Below are 25,077 nucleotides of genomic sequence, written 5' to 3' on the forward strand. Positions count from 1 at the left end.
CAATGGTACATTAATTTATAAGTTCTTCTTTAAAGTTCAGCTCAAGGTTATACTCAGTTTTGTAAAAAATCAGAGATGATAATGAGCATATTTTCCCATACTATTCTGAAGATAGGTAATTTTTAACTGTTACATATCTGGTATAGCATGGGAAATATTCAAAACAGGGTAATTTCAAAGAGCCATTTTCATTTTATGCATGCCAGAAAAATAAAATTAGATAAGTGGAAAACTTGAAATAGAAATTGAGTGACAGGAAGAATAATTTAATAGAAGGGGTACAGAATTCGGCATCGGAAAACTGGCCCATGGTTCTGTTTCTGTGCAATGTTAGTCAAATCTTGTGATCTCTCTAGGCCTCCATTCAAACATTCACTCTATGGGCAATATAATATGACAAATAGATATGAAGTTATTTTTGAAAGGAAATAAGTGCTATAATATTGGGGGACCAAAGGGGTTATTTAGTTAAGTAGGTGTATCTCTGCAACACAAATGCATTTTTTTGTAGAGATATTATTATATGAGGTCAACTGCTATTTAATAGATATTTCGGTCAAGTATTTGAAACTTATGAATAAGGCAAACAAACTCTGATTTGGGAAGTAATTACCTATAAGGAAAAGGTCCACCTGTCTTCCATCCTATGTTTCCCAGCAGATGTGCTAAACACATAGTCTCTACTTTCTCAGCATGTTATCAGTCCTCAACACTGAACAATCTGGCTTCCATTTCTATCTGTATAAGTTTTCTTGAAGCTCATCAGTCTTCGTTTGATGGCCAGTCCTTTTGTTAAGGCTTTGTACTGAGTATCTGCTATAGCATTACATTTGTTCCTTCCTCCAGGTTCTAATGCCTCCCCCACCCCCACTCAATTCTAGCATTTACTATGTCTTCATATTCTAAAGGGAAAAACAATGATAAGCTGTGGGAAAATGATAGAACATGAAACAGAAGGTTATATGTAAGATTTGAAACATAAGATATTCTCTTTGTTCAATGACAATAAAAATTTTGCAAAATGTTTATTGATAGAAACTCAGAAAAAGGGGAACTATGAGTGCCATCTTGTGGCAAGGCATGCCGTACCACAGCTAATTAGACATCTCACTCGCCCCTCTTCCCCCCAAATATTTTAACTGTGCTCTGCGTGTCTGTGTCATTTGATGCTGGGGTCCATTCCTTTTCGAAGCTTTTTAAATCTCTGATCTGGGAGTCACTGCAGTAATTCTCAGTCTTTATCTTCCTTTATGTATCTTCTTTACTTTTCAAGACTCGATATTGTATTATCTTATTATTTTGAAAATCACCTTCTTTGTTGGATCTCATTGCTATTCTTTCATCTTGATTCTTGGATCATTCTATGACTTTCTCTTATCTCTTCTTGACAATTCCACTTGCTTCTCTCCTGACAACTGTGGCTCTGCTGTAAGACTCAGCCCTTAGTAGAGTTGTCAGATAAATTCAGGACCTCCAATTAATTTTGAATTTCAAATAAACAGTGAATAATTTTTAGCATAAGTATGTCCCAAATATTAATGGGACATACTTGTATTAATGCAGTAGCATTATTTGTATTTGTATTTGCTAAATCTGGCAATTCTAGACATTAGCTTTCTGTTCTTTCCTTATTTGTGATAGATAGGGAGACGTATTGCTCAGATTTCCCTTCAAAGAAATACTTGCTGCCCAGTGGTGGGGAGTAAAGTCAGCAGACAACAGCCTCCAGCTCTCATTTCGTTCAGGATCTGTCTGCCTAGCTTCCACTAGAAATTCCTCTTCCAGTTTCTATTGAATAGTCACATATGACTCCCCAATATTATTCATTCCAAAATGAACACCTAAGGCAATAAGTAGAGTATTTGAATGCATTTAGCAGCATGTAGTAATAGACATAATCTCGAGGGAATTTGCTACAATGAATAATGGTAATTCAGGTTGGGTTATATATAGGGTGCAGACAGATCGCAAGTGGCATTGAATGGGCCTAAATAACACCTGTAGGTGTCAGACATTTATTAAGGCTTATTGTATATTGGATACTGAAATGGATGCTAAAAAAGCAGACATGGTACCTTCTCTTTGGCAAATGCTCCAGTCTGCCTTTAGAGAGGTATGCAGGGCTGAACAATGATAGCATGGTTGTCTATTGCTGTAACAGGAGCCAATAAAGAGCTGGGAGAGATGAGAGGAGGGACCCCCAGTGTCTCTACCTTGGAGAATCAGGGAGAACCTCACAGAGAAGGCCATAGGCCTAAGCTAGGAAGAATGAAGAAAAGAGGAGAAAGGATATTCCAGGCAGAGATAAAAAGCTTAGAGCAATGAGAACCATGGAATAATGTGGTTTGTCAAGGAATGGTGAGGAGTTCTAACATGACCCAAAGTTCATCACACTCGTGTTTGAGAAACTCTTTGGCCAAGTCTAAGCAAGTATCAGGCAGAGAAAATAATTTACTTGTTTTAAGGACTCAGTCCAATCTTATTCATTTCTAAATTGGGAAAAAGAACAAAAATACCCCTTGGTAACTATTTGTTCTTTTGAAAACTTCATGTGAAGGGAGAGTGCTTTTTCTGTGTGGCTAAGGATTTACACATGTGTTTCTTACTCTTAGCTCTTAGAGGACAGTACTGAACTTCAAAAGGGGAAATTAGTGCTGAGTTCAACAGCATAGTGTCAGCTTATTCTAATTGTGAGCACATGAAAATATGAACAGATTATCAAATCTCATGAAAAACAAAATGTAGAAATGGGACATACTTGAGCAGAGCTCAGTTGATACTTTGACATCCTCTGAGGCAGCTGCCTCCTGCCCCACCCAACCCCTCCAAAGAAAAAAAGCACTTAATGGAAAGGGGCCTGTTTGGGGCAGAGTTAATACTTGGGATGCTTTCCTAGGTATTGAGTTATGAAGAGACTTTAATGCCTCATCTTGACAGAATTCTGGGTAAGCACAAATTGGAAGCCAAAATTACTTAGCAAGTCACTATTTAATTCCCAGGTGACACTTGTGCCTCCATAATTTCTATAGAAGAGGAGTTTAGAGGTGGCTATCAGGAAGGTGAGGGATGGGGCCACATGTATAAGATTTGTTCAGACAGCACTTTACGTAAGATTAAGAAAATGTTAATTGTTCCTGTAAAATTAACAGGGGCTGGGATATGCTGCTTTGAGGACAGTAGTTATCTGGAAATCAGAAAATCCCTATGACGGTTCCACTCTCCTTCCTTTATAGCTCTGTATGTCTCCCAACCTTTCAAAATGTTTTGCTTAACCAGATTTATATCTTCAGTCAAAACTTCTCCCCTTAACTCTGGATTTGTATATTCTGATCACTCAAATTCTTTACTTATGTGTCAGTTAGGCATCTCAATGTAGCCAAAACCAAAATTCTGATCTTTGCCTTCCTCTCCTTCCATCTCCCAATCTTCTACACTTCCTTCTTAAATGTCAGTTTCATCTTTCTGTTGCTCAAGTCAACAGCTTGAGTTTTCCTTGACTATTTTTTTACCCTCAGACCCTATATCCAATCTTCAGCAAATCTTCTACCTTTAAAACATCCCAGGAATCCACCACTCTGCTGCTACCACCCAGGTCCAAGTCACTATGATCTCTAGCCTGAATTATCACTATAGATGCCCAGCTACTTTCCTCGCTCTCACCTTTGCCCTCTATTTACCCTATAGTCTCTTTTTGGCTCAGCAGCCAGGGTGATGCTTTTGAAATGTGAATCTGGTCATGTTCAAAACCATCCAGTGGTTTTCTGTGTCATTTAAGGTAAGAGCCAAGGTCCTTACAATGACCAGTAAGGCCCTACACAATCTGACCCTGCTGGCACTCTGACCTCATCTCCTATTTCTCTCCCTTATGTTCATTCTGGGGCAGCCATAATGGCCCCATTGCTCTACTTCACAATCATCAATTTCTTACCTGTCTCATCAGGCCTTTGCCTTTACTATACCCTCTGCCTGGAATTCTTTCCGTAGTTATCCCCCTGACTTGCTCCCTAACCTCCGTTGGGTCTCTGCTCAAATGTTAATCTTATCAATGAGGCTTATTTAAAATAGCATACCACCCCTAGTGGTTCTACTATCTCCTACCCTGCTTTACAGACTCCATCAACCCCCACTACAGCCACATTAGAGGTAAACTCCATGGCGCAAGGACCTATTTTCTGTTTTGTTCATGGCTGTGACCCTGGAGACTATAATATTTCCTGGCATATAGTAGGTACTCAGTAAATATTTGTTGAATAAATGAACAAATCCTACTTGAAATTCCAGCTATCTCGTTGGTTAGATTAATGGGAGCCCTATTTTTTGTTCTTTGGATTGTTGTTTGTCTATTTTGTTTTTAAAGTGCCAAGTGCTGAGGAAACTGAGAAAAATGACCATCATTTATATCTTAGTGTGAATTCATTGACCTTATCCATTTGTAATACAGAGCTGAGATTAGCCTCATTGAAAAAATGGTTTTTGACAGATTGCAGTCTTGGTTCTTGATTTTTTTACTTTAACCTGTCTCTGGTACTACTCTATTCATTATTTTGTTTCTTTTCTTCCTTTTGTTGCCACAGAACTTCAAGAAGTAAGTTCAGTGTACCAGAGTCTATTCTTTTTTCTCTACCATTCATTCTTTAAGTTCACACCCCAACCTAAATCTAGAGTCTAATCTCATTTTTTTATTAACCATAATAAATTTACTTCTTCTTTCTCCTTTTTCTCCTCAATTTCTCACCAACATCTACTTTAATTGACCAGAACCTCCTTGAAACTGTCTTCTTTTGGATCTCTTAATTCTACATTTCTGGTTCTCTTCCTTATTCTCTGTGCCCCCCCCACCTTTTTTTCCTTCTTCCTGACCTTTATATGTGGACATTTCATAAGGTTTTGTCCCACCATTTTGTCCTTCAAAACTCTCAAGAACTTTCACAGCATCAACTTTCTCAGCACTATATAGATGACTCCCAAGCCTCTCTTTTCCAACTCTCTAAGACTCCAGCTCCTCATCTTTAATTGCCTGCTAAACAAGACTCCTTAAAGTTCTGTTCCTGTGAGATGCCAAGACAACCTGACTATAGGATATAAAGGCATTGGCACCCTCTGGTGGAGAGAGTAGAAGTCATCTTTAAGTATCTGCTTGCTTGGATGGAACCTGACAGGAGATGTTACAAGGAAGATTACATTTGTTGAGCATCTACTGAATGCTCTATATTCAAATATATGTCATTTTAAAATAAATTTCAGGGTATATTTCTTGAACTAGCAATAATAATTATTATACATATCTTTCATTGGGAACTTTCAGTTTCTTACTAGACCATTTTTATGCAACAAACGGCGGATTGGTGAGTTTGCTGAGGAATGGCTTCCTGGAGGAGGCGGGACAAACTTATCCTTCACAAAGTATTTCCCAAACTTCTAGCTCTCTTGTTCTCAATTTTTGCCATATTAACAAACTGTCTATATTGTTATTGTTCCATATTTTTCTTTATACTGACACTTTTTTGGTAAATACCATTTTCCTTGTCTTAAACCATCAAATCCATAAAATCACAGGTTTGATGTGCTTTTGTGTTTGATATATGTTTTTTATTACATATGAAACAAACACAGATAATTCTCATCATATGGAGACAATTAGGTCTAGAAAAAGGCCACTTAAAGGGGATTAATCTACCTAAAAAGAATATTATTCATATGAAATTTTGACGTAAAAGTTTGATTAGGGTTTTAGTTTATAAATAAAACTAAAAATTATGAAAATAAGTGTATTTCATTTTATACTTAAATTATAAGCTGTTATTGCAACTATGAACAATTTGAATGAAGAAAATGATATTTAATTGAATATTGAGTATTTTTCTGATAAAATAATTTAACTTTTGTGGCACACTCATAAGTATTAAAAAACATCAAAGTAGACCTCATATGATCTTTTAATAAAATTATTTTTTGAGCAACCTGTTTTATTATCACTCTTGTGAGTTTTCTCTTGTTCAGTTAACTGATAAAATTCTTTTAGATCCTTACTTATTAGTGGATTTGTATGTGATTTAAACAATTATCAAACATTATTTTCATTGATCGCACAAAACCCTGTGTCTTTTTCTCACATTTGCAACTTGGCTTTCCAACAGATTTGTACTGAATTTGCCTTATATTGGAGAAACTAAAAACATCATTGCTTTGATTAGTGAGGATATTACCAAGTGGAAGGAATGTTTAAATCAGATCTCAGCTCAACAGTGAATATTTTAGTGTTAGGATTACTTTTATTTTCCTATGCATCCTTTAACTCTAGGACAGCCTTCTCAAACTTTATATCAGAGAAACACTTGAAATATTCTCAAGTCTCAGGGAACTTCTGGATAAAAATTATATATAAAGCTCATGGTATGTCAGTGTAATCATTTAGTTGTAGATGTTATAATCCAATAATAATTGCCAATGCTCTTTTAAATAGAGTGATATTTTCCTGAGAATCTGTTTAGTTTGGCTGACATTTTAGCCTATTCTTTTGTAGGTTCCCCCCAAAAGGTCAGTGGTATGGATAAAATAAACTTCAATTTTTCTTTTTAAAATGTTCTACTTGATTTTTTGGTGCCTTACCCAAGTAAGGCTAAAACATTATCACAAATTTCTATCATATAAATGCTGTTGAGGTATGGTACGTGATATATGGTAAGCTGTAAGCTTAGTTTTTTTTCCTTCCTATTTAAAACTGAAAATGACCTTTTAGACAGTCTTTCTAGAAAAGAAAAAAAGAACAAGTAATTAACTTTAGTTCTTGAAATGAATCCCTTTTTTCCTTTTTATGAATTTGAAAAATTATAAGGCAAACATAGTATGTTTTTGTTAATTAACTGGTTTAAGCCAAAATGAGATATAATTTTTCTAAAGGTAGGCTTGTTAGGTTATTTAAATAAGGTTTATGAATTTAAGTTAATGTGGTTTTCAATATGAAAATAAATTAGCAGTATTGAATAGTAAAGTTACTAAAACCATATGTCAAAGCAATATGAATAAAATTATAGCCTAAGAAAACATTTTCTATGAGACTTTGAAAGAAACCACTTTCTTACTGAGTCGCATGGTCAGATTATGTAGATAATTATAAGATCAGTATACACATGTGTTGGTTTCATGATCATTTTAATAGGCCTAAAATGCATTTTAATTTTAATTGCTATTTTGGAACTAAAAATAAATAATTACGTTTATTTCCTTTTCTTTTAATGATTAAGTTTATTTCTTTAATGTGAAACTATGCTGTTTGTTGTTGCTTAGTTCCTTGATTCTGGGATTAACATGAGATAAGTTCCCATGGATTTTATTTTCAACTAAAATGAGACAATTTCCGTCCTTTTTCTTGATGCTTCTTAAAAAACACTTTCTTGTACATGTATGGAGATAAAAATGGCAGCAACCCTGTATCCCACTTCAAAAACTGATAATGGATTCAACCAAATGATCATGATCCTGCTTCGTAGGTACTAAAAGACCTATAACAGCTGCTATGAGACACCTTGGTTACTCTGTGTCATCTTTTGCAGAACCCCCTAATGATATCTTATAGAGCCCCACATGGTGTTGCACAGAATCCCATTTGAGAAACCCTGCTCTAGGGACTTGGATAATGAGTATTAAGATAATGTGAACTCCTGTACATAATTATTAACCTAAAAATTTTTTTCAGTCTGTATACCACTTAAAATCATGTCATCCATATTTTGTGAAACACTGTATAACAGGACAAGTAAAATCTGGATATGTTTAAAAGAGAAAGAAAAGGCATGACAAATGAGAATAATCAGAGCAAAGGCCAGGGGGGCAGGGGATTCTATAATAACTAGAACTGGATAACACCTGCAAAGAATTCTTTGACAGTAATAGAGAGACCTGAAGTTGGGGAAAAATTATAGTTGAGTTGTAGGGGCCTTGAACTAAAGAAAACAAAGGTCTTGCAAATCCACTAAGGTTTTGAGGAATAAGTGAAACTAATGAAATTGATTGGGAGAAGATGAATCTGGCAATCTGGGAAGAATCTAAAGGCAGAGAGGCAAGTACATTCTTGTAATAATTCATGCAAATGAAAATGAGAGCCAGAACCAGAATGGTGGCAATAGGCATGAAGGAGTGGGATGGGTATGGGACATATGGTAAATAGCATTCATGGTATCTGGGATCAGCCTAACAATGAACATATTTCTATTAGTAGTTGTGGTATTTTCATTCTCAGAAATATTAGAAATGTGAAATAGAGTGAGATTTGTTTTGGAAGTGCTGCTAGGTTGAGCTATTTTCTGACTCCCCAGCCAGTCATTGTTTCCTGGTCTTGTCTCCTGACACTATTCCTATCATTTCATAAAGGAGTACAGATCCAGCAGTGCCAGATTTTCTGATTTTTTGAGAAAAACTATAAATCTAGCTAGTTTGTGATATCTTCCCATTTCTAAAAGTTAACAATTCAATTTTTTTGTTAACAGATAACATATACTATAGACTAGATTTCGTTGTCAGTTTGCAAACTTTATCTGGAGTTGTGTGTGCTGCTTTTGCAAATCACCTTGAAACGTACCCTGAACCAAAAGGTAATAGTCCCTTTTGGAAGCCTCTGTGTAATTCCTATTAGCAGGAAGCTCATAGAAAGGCTTTTTGTAGTAGCTAATATTTTCCTTTTGTTGGGATGTTGATTTGAAAGTTACAAGCCTTTCTCTGCTTCTTCCCAGCCAGGTCTCTAGACAAACTTTATAACTTTGCTGATTGCTCTGGACTCCACCTGATATTTGCTCTAAATGCACTGCGTCGTAATCCCAATAACTCCTGGAACAGTTCTAGTGCCCTGAGTCTGTTGAAGTACAGCGCCAGTAAAAAGTACAACATTTCTTGGGAACTGGGTAATGGTAAGTAAGGATGTTATTTCCTCTGAATTGACATGATAAAGGGTAAAAAATAAGATGGCTCAGACCATCTCTAGTACAGTGGCCCAGAAAACACTTGGGTTGTTTGATCACTGAGTTGACCTTCCAAATAGTAAAAGACCAAACAGTTGGAGAGTAGATTTAGTGAAGCCCACCATTTGCATCTATAGTTATCTCTAGTTACCTTATTCCAAATATAGGGGAAATGCCAAATGTGACTTATGATTAACAAATTGATATTAAACCAGATACAACCTATCTGCTCAGCCTAAGCTGAAATTTACAATCTTCTATAGAACATTGGTCCTACAAGATGGCCCTTATAATAATTCAAAAGAGTTTGGTCAAGTATATTTGGGAACTGTTCTACAGTATATGTACTTCTTGAAGGTTCATAATGCACATTAGCATGTAAAAGGCTTGAGAAGTCCTGTTGCAATAAAATCTGTATAACATTTTTTTAACCCAGCATTTCTTAAATCATTTAACCAGGGTTGGTTTCAGGGGCATGCAACCTGTACAGTCACATAGGATCTCATGCTTAGAAGAGACCCATGCTTGGTTTAATGCTCTGCTATTGCCATCTTAATTTTTAAATAAAGGGATCCATGTTTTCATTTTGCATGGGGCCCTGAAAATTATGTAGCCAGTCCTGTTTAATCATTGTACTGTGTGTGTGTGTGTGTGTGTGTGTGTGTGTGTGTGTGTGTGTGTGTGAGCGTGTGTGGGGGGGAGAGAGAGACTTATTATCATCTCATGGAACAATGTTCCATGGAACACACAATGTTCCTAAACACACTATTTTTCCTAGTGATATATATCTTTGTGTGATACATATGATATTCTGTAGATTCCATGAGTCTCTAATATTATTGAGTCAACTACTATGGGTTAGAGTTAAAATTATAGATAGTATAAATGTGAAAATATTCTGATTCCTAATAAAAAGACATTTTGGTAAACCTTAGAACAAAACAACCAAGAATTCTCTTAAAATTACTGTTACAAATTGATAGTAACATTTTTGTCCATGGCCATGTATATCTGTAGCTAACCCATGTTTGTTTGGAGCACCGTGTGTGTGCGGCGTGGGGGGCAGTGTACATATACACAAGCACATGTGTATATTTATGCATTCCACTCTAGAATTTGAAGTTCTCATAAGGTAGCAAGGGATGAGGATCTCGTAAGAACAAGTATCTTTTTTCCTATCACTAGCCATTAACTGGAATGTAGCTCTCTCTTCCTTCCCTGGAGTGGGGGAAATTGGGGGAGAGTTAGCTACCAAATGGAGACTTGAGCTGAACTGAAGATAATTTGGTTACAGGGGGCATAACGAGGGTAGCCTGAGATTTTTCATCTTCCCAACCAGTCTAGGTATCGTATGTTCTAGGACAAGAGCAAGAGTGATGTGATCAGCTTAGAACGAGGCAAAATTATTACATAGTAGACAAAGCCATTTACTGATCCCTCCCTGTTATATCTTCTATTTCATGCTCCTTGACATTCTTTGGTATTTTATGTTGTCTACTCACGACTACCACACCTAACCTTACCCTGCTCCAGTGTCAGACTCCACCCAGCTTAGCTCTTTTCTCCAAACACAGCAAAATATTCTTCAAACAATTCAAACAATGCATTCCCCAAACAGGGTATTATACTTGTCATGAGGGACCAATTAGGTGTAATGTTTAAAACAGGTGAGTGTAAGACAGTAAGGAGTGGTAGGGCCTCTGATGAGCTAGAGAATACATGCTGTGCCTAAAGTGTTTGTTTTCTTTCTAAAATATTTCTAAATAAAATTGGTTTGTAAAAGAATCTCAGCTGGTTGTAGATAAGCCCAAAGCAATTAAAACTTACTTACAAATGACTGATGGGAATAATTCCTCCAGGGTTTATGGCATCTCTGAATTTGGGAGCTTATTAAATTAAATAAATATTTAATTGGTATAACTGATGTGATTTGGTGGGGGTGGGGAGAGTATAGGCATCTTTCTGTATATATGTCTGTTCCAAATAACTGAGAGTCTGCCCCTTTCCATCCTTCCCCAAAATTATGCTAAACAGTTTAGAGACGGAGCTAATTACATTTTTAAAATGTTGTTTAGTCACCTTAGCCACACAACACTTGATTCCCATCATCATCAATCCATCTTCAAGGATTAACAAAAACAAAGAATCGTTTTTGAGGAGGAGAAAAGGCACAGTCATAGATAAGAAAATAGATAGGGATATAGATAGCAATAGATAGAAAAATAACCAAATTTATGAACTTAAAAATCAATAAGGTAGAAAGTATCTGGTAATGTTCCTGTGAGCATTTCTATCAAGGTAGATATAGATGGTTTTTGAGTCTCTAGTCAAGAAGACTAGAGTTGGTCTGTTTCCCCACCTCCTTGCTTTTATTTTAAAAATTGCATTTCTATTTTTTGATATGACAAATGAGTAGTTTGCCCAAATAAACACACCTTTTACGATCTGAAGATTTATTTTGCTGATTCTTCTAATTCATTTTACAACTACTGATAGTTTTTCTTGTGCTAGCATCATATCCCTTAAGATATCCATTGTATTCTGTTCACAATGATTCTGTGTTGTATATTTAGGCCCTTGCCCCTCAAAAATTATCTGATCATCCTCCTGGCTTGAACTTGTCTCTCCAATCTTTTATCCATTTTCTTTTTTGTAACCATATCTTTTTGGACAGACATAATAGTTTAACTATCATATACACATTTAGGGAGAGACAATAGAACTGGTCAGTTCTCTCATCCTCCCATATACCCACATCCTGTTAACAAGTACTTTATCTCTAGAGCAAATCTGGCATTGGAAAAACTAAAGTAGATATTTATTTGGTTGTTTCTCCTGGAGTATCTAAACTTAAAGTGACTAAACTTTTTTAAAGTTTAAAGTATCTAAACTTTTTTCTCCTTTAAAATCAGTGAATAGTGTGGGCTACAGACCATGAAAGCAAAATATACCCAGTAACAAGAGGTGAAGATTAAGAAAATTTAGGATGTCAAAGTCAAAGAATGACTTTCTTGATACAAGATTTTTAACAACTATGTTTTGTAGATATAAAATGTTTCCTTAAATGTCATAAATTGTAAACTCTATATTTGATTAATACTAGGTGATGATTGTAATTATTTGCATTTCTATTAATCATTGGTGAATCTAAAGTAAGGAAGAGCAGAGGGGAATTTTGAAGCCGAGACTCAAATCTTGGAAGTGTAGAATAAGAAATTTAATCCAATTCTGCTCCAGTGAGATGGTGTTTGTTCTATAGAGGGCTATCCTTAACAAAAATTTTCTGAAGATAATGCAGCATCTCTAATTGAACACTACATTATAAATTGCTTCCCAAATTAGGTGTGTTCCCCAAATTGATCTGCCCACTTCTGAGAACAAATAAACACCACTGTAATTAATTACTGAATCAGTGTCATATATTTATACCTATGCCTGACCTATACATTCACCAATTATTCTTGTTTGATTTTAGTTATATGAATCAGTTCCCTGGAACCTGATGTCTACTGAGCAACTTCATAAAATTAAAATTATGACCTTATAAAACTTAGCCGCTTAGAGATGATGATTTTGGCAGCCCAGCTTTATTAATTCATTCATTAACTCAATATTTATTAAGCTTTTAGTCTGTGTTTGTGTGGATAAATGTATGATGTATTTATATATAGCCATTTATACAGTTTTATTATGTATATTTGTGTGTATATAGCAGATATAGTCTTGTGAAGGCCAAACACAGGGTTGAGCCACCGTGTTCAGACACACTTCCAATTGTTTATGAGGCTAGATCACAGCCCATAGCTTTAGAGAACTGCATTTTTGTTGGAGAGAGTTTGATGCTTAGGGAAGGAGAAGAGGGGGAACGAGGAAGACAAAGGAAGATGAGAAAACATATATAGTTTATTTACCTGCTTACTTTTCTCCTTTCCCTCTCCCTGCCTGCTTCTCACCTTCATCACCTTTATCTTCTCTATTCTTTCTCCACATACTCCCATCTACATAACACTCTCATGCTATTTAGTAAGTTTATAGACTTGTACAACCATCTCCATAGTCCAATTTTGGAACATTTCCATAACTCCAAAAAGATCCCTCATGCCAGTTTTCAGTCAGTCTCTGTAACCATTCCCAGTCCTAGGAGACACTAATCTGCTTTTTGTCTTTATAGATTTGTCTTTTGTGGACATTTCATGTAACTGGAATCATACAATATGTAGTCTTTTGCATCTGACTTCCTTCACTTAGCATGTTTTTGAGGTGTATCCATTTTGTAGCATGTAAAAGTAGTTCATTCCTTTTAATTGCTGAATAGTATTCCAATGTATGAATATATATATTCATATATATGTGTGCATATCTATATATCTACATAGAGATAAATCTATATTGATATCTATCTATCTATATATATACATATATATCTTGCATTTTGCTTTTCCATTCACCAGATGACAGACATTTGGATTGTTTCTAATTTTTGACTGTGATAAGTAATGCTGCTGTGAATATTCATATACAAGTCTGTGTGTGGATATATACTTTCATTCCTCTTAGGAAGATACCTGGGAGAGGAGTGGAGTCGCTAGTTTGTATGGTAAATTTGTTTATTTTTAAACAAACTACCACACTACTTTTCAAAATAGCTATACCATTTTATACATTTTCCCCAGCAGTGAATGAGGATTACAGTTTTTCTACATCTTTGGAAACACTTGTTAATGTCTATTTTTTTGATTACAGCCATTTTAGTGTTTTTGAAGTAGTATATTAATATGGCTTTAATTAGCACTTCCCTAATGACAAGTGATATTGAGGAGCTTTTCGTGTGCTTATCAGCCATTCTTACATCTTCTTTGGTGAAATGTCTACTCAAATTTTTTGCCTTTTTAATTGGGTTATCATATTATTCAGTTGTAAGAGGTTTAAATATATTCTGGATACAAGATCTTCATCAAACATATGACTTGCAAATATTTTCTCCCAGTCTATAGCTTATTTTATCATTTTCTTTATGGCATCTTTTGAAGTTCAGATGTTTTGAATTTTGATAAAGTTCAGCTTATCAATTTTTTATTCTATTCCTTGTGCTTTTGGTATCATACCTTTGCCTAACCCAGGATCACAAAGTTTTTTTCCTATTTTTTCTTTTAAAAGCTTTGTAGTTTTTGCTCTTACATTTGGGCATAAGATCCATTAGAAGTTAATTTTTGAATATGGTGAGAAGTAAGAATCTAAATTCATCTTTTTGCATATGGCTATCAAATTGTCCCAGCATTGTTTGTTTAAAAGATTATCCTTTCCTTACTGAATTCTCATGACACTTTTGTCAAAAATCAGTTGACCACAAATGGGTTTATTTCTGGACTCAAGTCTCTTCCACTGATCTGTATGTCTGTTCTTGGACTACTATACTAGGACTACACTGTCTTTTTTTTTTTTTTGATATATGTATTTATTGCAAAATGATCACCATGATAAGTTCAGTTAATATCCATCACCTCACATAGTTGCAAATACTTTTATCTTGTGATGAGAACTTTTAAGATCTACTCTGTTAGCAACTTTCAAATATACAAGACAGTATCTTTAACTATAATCACCATGATGTACATTACATCCCCGTGACATTTATTTTATAAGGTAAGTTTGTACCTTTTGATCATCCTCACCCATTTTGCCACCTTCACACCTGCCTCTGGTAACCACCAATCTATCCTCTATGTTTGTTTTTTACATTGTCTTGATTACAAGTTTTATAATGAGTTTTGCAATTGGGAAATGTAAGTCCTCCAACTCCATTCTTTCTTTTCAAAATTGTTTTGGCTCTCCTAGGTGTTTGCATCTCTATGTAAATTTTAGGGTCAGTTTGTTAAATTTCCTCAATAAAGCCTGCTGGAATTTTAACAGAGAACATTGAATCTGTAGATCATTTAGGGAAAATTGCCATCCCAATAATATTGACTGTTCCTATCCATGAGCATAGATTACGTCCCATTTATTTAATTTTTAATTTCTCTCAGCAATGTTCTGTAGTCTTCAGTGTACAAGTTTAGCACTTCTTTTATTAACTTTATTCTAAGTATTTTATTCTTTTCAATGAAATTGCGAATGGAATTATTTTAATTTCATTTTTGTATTGTGCATTGCTAGTATTTAGAATTGATTTTATATATTGATCTTTTATCTTGCTGAACTTGATTTTTAGATCTTGTTTATTTTTCCCTACCTGTGTGAATTCTTTAAGATTTTCCATATACAGGATATGTTGTCTAAGAATAAAGACAGTTTAACTTCTTCCTTTCTAATTTAGATGCCTAAATTATTTTCCTTGCCTGATTGCACTGACTAGAACCTCTAATACAATGTTGAATATAAATGGTCGTTGCCTTGTTCCCAGTCTTAGGGGGGAAAACATTCAGTATTTCAATTAAGTATGATATTTTGCCATTAAGCATTCAGTATTTCACCAGTAAGTATATAGATTTTTCTTAGATACTGTTTATCAGATTGAGGAATTTCCCTTCTATTCATAGTTTGTTGAGAGTATTTATCAGGAATGGGAGTTGGATTTTGTCAAATGGTTTTTTGTTTTGTTTTGGTTTGATTCTTTTGCATCTGTTGCGATGATAATGTGGTTTTGGTCTTTTATTCTATGGTATTTATTAATATGGTATTTTATATTAGTTGGGTTTTGGTATTAAATCAACCTTGCATTCCTGGTGTAAATCCCAATTGGTCATGATATTATAATACTTTTTATATATTGCTGGTTTCAGTTAGTAAATATTTTGTTGGGTATTTTTGAATCTATATTTATGAGAAATATTCATCTGTAGTTTTCTTGTGATGTCTTTGTCTGACTTTGGTGTCAGGGGAATATTGATCTCATAAAATAAGTTGGGAATTGTTCCCTCTTCCTCAATTTTCTGGAAGAGTTTATGAAGAATTGTGCATTATTTCTTCCTTAAAAACTTGGTAGAATTCACCAATTAATCCATCTGAGTCTGGGCTTCCTTTGTGGAAATAATTATAGTGACTAATTAAATGTTTTTTGTTGTTAAAGGCCTATTCAGATTTTTTTTTTGAGTTGGTTTTAGTAATTTGTGTCTTTCTTGAAAATTTTTTCATTTCATATACATTGTGTAACTTACTGACATAAAGTTGTTCATTGGCATAAGGTTGTAGTCCCTTATCCTTTTAATTACTGTGAGATCCTTAATAATGTTTCTTTTCATTCCTAACTTTGGTCATCTGTGTCTTCTCTCTCTTTTTTTTTTTTTTCATTTTTGGTCAGTCTAGCCAAAGGTTATATCAATTTTGTTGATCTTTTCAAAGAACCAACTTTTACTTTAATTGGTTTTTCTCCATTTTTTATATCATTGGTTTCTTCTCTAATTTTTATTATTTCATTTTTTCTTCTTGCTTTGGGTTTAGCTCAGTCTTCTTTTTCTCCTTTTTTAAGATAGAAGCTTAAATTATTGATTTGAGATCTTCTTTTCTAATAAAGGAGTCTAAGGCTGTAAATTTCCCTGTAAGCATTAGGGTTTTTTTCCTAAACAACAAAAAAAAGCTAGAAGTCTAACATATAGTTATCCAGCAGATCTTTTTTTTTTTTGAGGTCTCTCTTCTTGGCTCCTTGGCTCACTATGTCCTCACATGGCCTTCCCTCTGTATGTGCATACCTAGGTCTCTTTGTGCTCAAATTAACTTTTTTAAAGACTCTTTTAAAGAGCAGTTTTAGGTTCACAGCAAAATTGAGACGGTATAGAGATTTCTCATATATCCCCTGCCCCACATGTGCACAGCCTCCCCCACTATCAATATCCCTCACCGAGTGGTACATTTGTTACAACTGATGAACCTACATTATACATCATAATCACCCAGAATTTATGGTTCACTTTTGGTGAGCACAAACTATGGGTTTGGACAAATGAATAATGACAGGTATCCATCATTATAGTATCATGTAGAGTATTTACTGCCCTAAAAATCCTCTGTGCTCCACCTATTCATTCCTCCCTCCTCTCCCTAACCCTTGGCAACCACTGATTTTTTTACAATCTCCATAGATTTTTCCTTTTCCAGAATGTCATATAGTTGGAATCATACAGTATATAGCCTTTTAAGATTGGCTTCTTTCACTTAGTGAAAGACATTTAAGTTTCCTCCATGTCTTTTCATAGCTTGATGGCTCATCTCTTTTTAGTGCTGAAAATTATTCCATTGTGTGGATGTACCACAGTTTGTTTATACATTCACTTACTGAAGAATATCTTGCTTGCTTCCAAGTTTTGGGACTTGTGAATACAGATGCCATAAATCCATGTGCAGACAAGGTGAGGACATTCATCTCCTTTGGGTAAAAACAAGGAGAATGATTGCTAGATTGTATGGTAAGAGTATGTTTTGTTTTGTAAGAACCACCAAACTTCCAAAGTAACCATATCATTTTGCATTCCCATCAGCAATAAATGAGAGTTATGTTCCTCCACATTCTAGCTTGTATTTGGTGTTGTTAGTGTTACAAATTTTAGCCATTCTAATAGGTATAGAGTGGTATTTCATTGTTGTTTTAATTTGCATTTCCCTGATGACATATAAAGTACAGCATCTTTTCATATACTTGTTTGTCATCTGTATATCTTCTTTGGTGAGGTACCTGTTAAGTTCTTTAGCCCATTTTTTAATCAGGTTGTTTGTTTTCTTATTAAGTTTTAAGTTCTTTGTATATTTTGGATAGCAGTCATTTATTAGATATGTATTTTGCAAGTATTTTCTCCCAGTCTATAGCTTGTCTTCTATTCTCTTGACATTGTCTTTTACAAAGCAGAAGTTTTAAATTTTAATGAAATCCAGTTTCTTAATTATTTCTCTCATGGATTGTGACTTTGGTGTCATCCCATACATTTTTATATATTGTAGTTTCATTTTCATTTCATTGAAAATATTTTCTAATTCCCCTTGTGATTTATTCTTTGATTCATGGATTATTTGTTTGATTTCCAAATACTTATAGATTTCTCAAATTACTTTCTGTTGTTGAATTCCAGTTTAATATTGTTGTGGTCAGGGCACATACATTATATGAGTTAATCCTTTTCATTATACAAGACTTGTTTTATGGCCTAGCATAGATGGTCTGTCCTGAAGCATATTCTATATGCATTAGAAAAGAATGTGTTGGGTGCAGTGTTCTATAGATAATTCAGTCAGGTCAAGTTAGCTGATGATGTTACTCAAGTTTTCTATATCCTTACTGATTTTCTTTCTAGTCATTCTATTCATTATTGAGAATGTGGTATTGAAGTCTCTTTCTGTTATTGTTGAATTTTCTATTTTTATTTTCAGTTTTGTTAGTTTTATTTCATTTATTTTGGTGTTCTGTTGTTGGTATGTATATGTTTGTAATTGTTATATCTTCCTGATAAATTGGCCCTTTTATCATTATAAAATGCCCCACATTGTCTCTAGTAACATTTTTGTCTTAAAGTCTGTTTTGTCTGTATTAGTATAGTCATCCCAGCTCCCTTATGTTTACCATTTGCATGGCATATCTTTTTAAATCCTTTTAACTTTCACTCTTCTGTGTCTTTGACTTTAAAATGTGTCTCTCTAGTTGGATCTTACTTTTTCATTTAGCTTGATAATTTCTGCTTTTAATTGGCGTTTTTAATACATTTACATTTAATGTAATTGTTGGTATGGTTGAACTTACATCTGCCATCTTGCAATTTTCTATATATTTCATTTTTTTTATTCCTCTGTTTCTCCTTTACTGTTTTTTCATTCAAAAGGGATATTGTCTAAGGTACCATTTTAATTTCTTTTTGTTTTGTTTTAGTTATTTTCTTAGTAGTTTCTTATTATAATACATCTTAACTCATTACAATCTACTTTAGGGTAACACTAACTTAATTCCAGTTAACTGTAGAAACTGCTACAATAAGACTCCATTTCCCCCTCCTTTGTGCTATTATTATTCTAAGTATTACATCTTTATATGTTATAAGCCCAACAATACAGTTTCATAGTTTTGTTTTATGCAACTGTCATTTAAATTAGTTAAGAGCTGGGTAATGAGTATTTTCAACTGTCTTTTATATTGATCTGTGTAACTATCTTTACTTGTGTTCTTTATTTCTTTGTGTGCTTTTGAATCACCATCTGCTGACATTTCCTTTCACCCTGAAAGACATTCTTTCTTATTTCTTGTAAGGCAGATTTTCTCACAACGAATTCTGTCCTTTGTTTTTCTGGGAAGGTCTAAATTTTGCTTTCAGTTTTGAAGGATAGATTACTGCATGTAGAATTCCTGATTGACATTTTTTCAGCATTTTGAATATGTCATCCCACTGTCTTTTTCTGGCCTCCATTATTTCTGGTAAAAATTCAGCTACTAATTTCATTGTGTTATTCTGTATGTGAAGAATCATTTCAGTTCCAAAGTTTCCAATTGATAATTTTTTATAATTTCTATCTCTTTATATATGTTTAGTCAATAAAATCATACTTTCCCTTAATTTTTTATTCTTCCCTTTAGTTCTTTAAATATATTTATACTAACAGTTTTGAAGTCCTTGTCTGCTAAGTCAAACATTTGGGTCCCCTAAGATATAGTTTCTTTCTTTATTTATTTTTTTCTTGTTTATGGGTCACACTTTCCTATTTCTTTGCATGCTGTAATTTTGTAGTTGTTGAAAACTATACGTTTTAGGTAATATGTTGGAGCAAATCTGGATTCCAAATCCTCCATTCCAGAGGTTATTTTTGTTTTTTCTTTTCTGTTCATTTGTTTGTTTAGTCACTTCCTGGACTAGTTCCATAGAGTCTGTCTCTCTTGCATCATGGAGCTGCTAGTATCTCTTAAGTTTTTTATTTTTAATTTTTTTTTTTTAAGGCCAGCTTCCTAGGGGTTGCCCCTGAGTCAGCATAGCTTAATAGTGAGATGATGATTGATCAGAGGTTGTGTTTACCTTGAGCTAATAAGGCTTTCACCCTTTGCCAGTAGATCTGTGTGTGGGTTTGGGAACACTTTCAAAATTTAGGCAGTTTACAAATCTGATTGGCTTTTACTTTTTGACATGCCTTCTCATGTCTACTTTATGAGTGTACTAGGTTTCACATTCATCTGGAAATACATGGATAGCTAGTGCCCTCTCCAGTCCCTCCTGAGCATGCACAGCCTTCCAGACTACGGGGGTATTTGTGGGCTTATCAAAATCCTCAATGGTTTTCTTATTCCCCAAATCTCCCTGTTACATTTCTTGCAAGTCTGCTGGTCTATTTCTTGCCCTTACCAGTGTCAAAACCTGAAGCTAGCCAAAATGTTGGCCTTGCCTGGGATATGTGCTTCATTCTGAATCAAGTTAGCCCCCTCCAGCAGTGGAGCTGCTGGTTTTTAGGACTTTACTTGTCTATTTAGAACTACCAAGTTAATAGAAACTGGGGGAGGGGATTTTGCTCTAAGTTATTTCACTCAGCCACTTTGCTATTATTGAACATTAAGGTTTTTCTAACTTTTTGATACAAGGACCGTCTTTATGAAACTTTCCTTTCTTACCATTTGTATTAGTTTCCTAGGCCTATCATGACAAGCTCAGTGCTATAAAACAACAAATATTTTTCAATCACAGTTCAGGAAGTCTGAAATCAAAACATTGCCAGGTTTAATTCCTTCTGGAATCTCTAAGAGAGAATCTATTCCATGCCTCTCTCTAGCTTCTAATAGCTGCCAACAAGCCTTAGCATTGCAGCATCCCTTCAATCTTTGCTGCCGTCCATACATAGCCTTCCTACCTGTGTGTCTGTGTACCTGAATCTCCCTCTCCTTGCTCTATAAAGACACCAGTCATTGGACTTAGAACACATCCTATTTCCATATGACCTCATCATAAATAATTACGTAAGTAATCACCTCTTCAAAGATCCTATTTCCAAATAAGGTCACATTCTAAAGTTTTGGGTTGACATGAATTTTGAGGGACACTATTCAACTCAGTACACCATTTATTATAAAGTATCATTTGAAAATCAGTATGGTCTCTCTGTTGTGGATTAGGTGATCTTTTGTGAAGATTAGTTTGAAAACAAATAGAATGGTAAAATGGCACCTGACTTTTTAGTTGGGATAGTTTCTCAAGTTAAGCTAGCTTGCACCCTCTTTTTGGTTATTTTGTTTACATTGTTAAGAAAAAGGCAGAGAGATCTGTGGACAGGAAAGGGTTAGCAGAACCTCACTCTTCTCAACTCTGACTTGCATGTCTGCTTTTAATCTAGAGCCAAATAACTATCGGACCATGCATGGCCGGGCAGTAAATGGCAGCCAGTTGGGAAAGGATTACATCCAGCTGAAGAGCCTGTTACAACCCATCCGGATTTACTCCAGAGCCAGCTTGTATGGCCCTAATATTGGGCGGCCCAGGAAGAACGTCATCACCCTCCTAGATGGGTAGGTCAGATTACTTAGCAGTTTTTAAAATATTGTTCATTAAATATAATGAATTAATGTATTCGTATTTTTCCTGGTTATTTCTGGTCTTAAGAAGGGCAGAGAGACTTTTTCATAGTGACGTCTCCCACCATAAATCAGGGATTCTCTACCAAACAGTGGAAGAACTTATCTCTCCAGGCCTTCCACAGTCAGCAGAAGAGAGTGGGATTGGGAGGGATATCACAACCTCCAGAACAGGTTGGAAAGGGTGTGTTGTTTTAAAAAGCATATTTAATATTACAGCATTGCATAACATCACTTAATATTTTTTTTAAAGGTAAAATATTATCTACTGTATTCTTGGGACTTCTTACAGAAGGTAAAACTTGACAAAATCCTGGACAGTGGATCTGGGTTAAAAAGTTGAAAAACACTACAAATGCTTGTACATTAAAGCACAGCTTGACAGATAGATTTATTAGGTATTCTAGAGAATTGCTATCATGTGATTTATTTAATTTTGACTGAATCTAACAATCATTTTTTAAGCAGTGGTTATGGATGCAGCACTATGTTAAATGCTCTCTTCCCCAGTCCTGCTGGTGGGCCAGGCCCAGATTAAATAAGTGGAACATACATGCATGTTGGGTCCAGTTATTCAGGGTTGGAGTGGATGTCTGAGGGAATAGCATGAGGAAGACTGAAGATATATGTTGAATCAAATACTCAAAGAGGATATGTAACTACAACAGAGAGGGTAGGAACAAGGAAGTTAGGAGAGGCAGGAGTTCATGTGGCATACAGAGTATGCAACAAGGCACACCTTTTGTGCAGCATCCTGTCAAATTCTAGGACAGGTATGGTTATTCCTACAAATTCAAAGACAAGTAAGATGTTTTCCAGTGAAGTGTACAGCCCAAGTGAGGTTAGATAAATGCCGTACAAGTATAGACAGATATGTTCCAGTAGAAAGAAACCTCTGGCCAATCTCCTGAATGGCCTTTGTGGCTTGATGGCTCTTATGACTCTCTCTCTTCCCTTTTGTGGTAGCTTAGTCTTGATCTAAGCTAATTAACATAGCAGACATTATTGAAGGCTCGGGAAGCTGGAAGGATTTACACTGTAACAACATTAACAGCCTGAAGTTTAATTTTAGGCATGTTCGTCTTTACAAAGAATCCCCAAGCCCTTATTTTAATTCCTATCCTTTCCCCATCCTTCTTTTTTCTCTCCTCCTCTCTCAGTAGGAACTTCTGTTTTCTCTTGCAGAACAATTTTCTGACCTTGACTCCTACCTACAAATGCAGCTCTGGGCTTCCCTTTGCATACTTTTGCTGAACTTTGAAATTACTGTGTGTGTGTGTGTGTGTGTGTGTGTGTGTGTGTGTGTGTGTGTGTGTATGTATGGGATGGTGATGGAGAGGTTGGTTTTATTTTACATGTTTTAATTAGGGGATAAGAATCACATGTGTAGAACATTTTCATAGTTCATAATACACAGTCAAGCAAAGCCAATAACTATCACTTAAGTCCACATAGTTATTTTAGATTATACCTTTTCTTTAATGATTTGATTAATATATTTTCATGGGACTGACAGTCTTCTCAGTAGCATGACCCTGTATCAATCATTCATTCATTCTGCAAATACTTGCTGAATAATTGCTATGTTCCAGGTACTATGTTAGGAACTGGGAATGTAAAAATAAACAAAAATAGATACTTTCTTTGCCCTCATGGAGTATATAATATGGTAGTGGAGACATAGACAATAATCAACTTATCTTAAGACTAAAACAGTACCAAGGAGAGGTACATGGTACTATGAATGACTGTAAGTGCTGGGATTTGACTAAGTTAGGTGGTTGGAAGTTTCCCTAAAGGAGTCACACTTAAGAGGAAGAAGCACATGAAAAGATGCTCAACATTGCTAATCATCAGAGAAATGCAAGTCAAACCACAATGAGATATCACCTCACGCCTGTCAGAATGGCTATCATCATAAAGACCACAGATAATAAATGTTGGTGAGGATGTAGAGAAAAGGGAACCCTAGTAGACTGTTGGTGGGAATGTAAATTGGTGCAGCCACTTTGGAAAACAGTATGAAGGTTCCTCAAAAAGCTAAAAATAGAGCTACCTTATGATCCAGCAATCCCACTTGTGGGTATATATCTGAAGAAAATGAAAACACTAATTCAAAAAGATATATGCACTCCAATATTCATAGCAGCATTATTTACAATAGCCAAGATATAAAAGAAACCTAAGTGTCCATCAACAGATGAATGGATAAAAATGTGGAATGGAATATTACTCACCCATAAAAAAGAATGAATTTTGCTGTTCACAACAACATGGATAGACCCGAGGGGTACTATGATTAGTGAAATAAGCCAAACAGAGAGAGACAAATACAGTACATTATTACTTATATGTGGAAACTAAAAAATAAAAAAAGAATGAATATAAAAAAAGAGTCACAGGTACAGAGAACAAACTAGTGGTTACCGGTTAGGGAGAAAGAAGGGGAAAGGGTCAAGATAAGCGTAGGAGATTAGGAGATACAAACAAATTACCATGTATAAAATAAAAAAGCTACAAGGATATATTGTACAGCATGAGAAATATAGTCAATATTTTACAATAACTTTTTAAAAAAAATTTTCAGTTTTGACAGTCTAGGATTGTATTTTTTAAATTAATTAATGTATTTATTATTTATTTTTGGCTGTGTTGGGTCTTCGTTGCTGCGTGCGGGCTTTCTCTAGTTGCAGCGAGCAGGGGCTAATCTTCGTTGTGGTGCTCTGGCTTCTCATTGTGGTGGCTTCTCTTGTTGCAGAGCATGGGCTCTAGGCTCCCGGGCTTCAGTAGTTGTGGCACACGGGCTCAGTAGTTGTGGCTCACGAGCTCTTGAGTGCAGGTTCAGTAGTTGTGGCCCATGGGCTCAGTTGCTTCGCAGCATGTGGGATCTTCCCAGCCCAGAGCTTGAACCTGTGTCCCATGCATTGGCAGGTGGATTGTTAACCACTGCGCCACCAGGGCAGTCCTACAATAACTTTAAATGAAGTATAATCTATAAAAATATTGAATCACTATGTTGTACGCTAGCAATAACGTAATATTGTAAATAAACTATACTTCAATTTTTAAAAATTCATTAAAAATAAATAAAGTGTAATCTGAAGCATGAGTAAGGTGTTAACTAGACAAAATGAGAAGTAAACATTATCAGTGTTCTTGGAAGAAAGATAAGCTTGTGCAAAGGCCCTAAGGATGAAAAGAGGGCCAGATTGGCTAAAGAAAGATATAGCTAGAGAAGTAATTAGGAGTCATATTATATAGAGACTTACAGGCATAGTGAAGGGCTTAGAATTTCTTCTAAGTGCAGTGAGACAAATATTGAATGTTTTTAAGCTGGGGAAAGAAATAATTTGACTTATTATACAAAAAGTATGCTGTGTCTCCTCTATGGAAGATGGATTGGAGAGGAGGCAGGGAAATCGGTGAGAAGGCTGTTGTAGGAGTGCACATAATGATGGGAACCTGAATTGGGTTGTGGCAATGGAATATATTGTTGGAGATAGAAACCACAGGACTTGATATATTGGCTAAGTATGGTGATGTGACACAGGGATGTGTAAGTAACTGGATGGGTGTTATTATCATTTACGAAGATGGGAAGAT

The 25,077-nt window shown here is 35.1% G+C and overlaps 1 protein-coding gene across 2 annotated transcripts in view; it reads left to right on the forward strand.

Annotated features, from left to right (window-relative positions):
* HPSE2 (heparanase 2 (inactive)) overlaps positions 1-25,077 on the forward strand; it is a 592,918-nt gene that overhangs the window by 324,040 nt on the left and 243,801 nt on the right. The window contains exons 4-5 of one of the 2 annotated variants that reach the window (XM_059054720.2): positions 8,730-8,903; positions 21,237-21,408. In XM_059054720.2, the coding sequence (XP_058910703.1) occupies positions 8,730-8,903; positions 21,237-21,408 (346 nt within the window). The remainder of the gene's footprint in view (positions 1-8,729; positions 8,904-21,236; positions 21,409-25,077) is intronic. The other variant, XM_059054721.2, reaches the window with a different exon arrangement.

Source organism: Kogia breviceps, chromosome 2 (assembly GCF_026419965.1).
Source record: "Kogia breviceps isolate mKogBre1 chromosome 2, mKogBre1 haplotype 1, whole genome shotgun sequence".
Lineage (NCBI taxonomy): Eukaryota > Metazoa > Chordata > Mammalia > Artiodactyla > Physeteridae > Kogia > Kogia breviceps.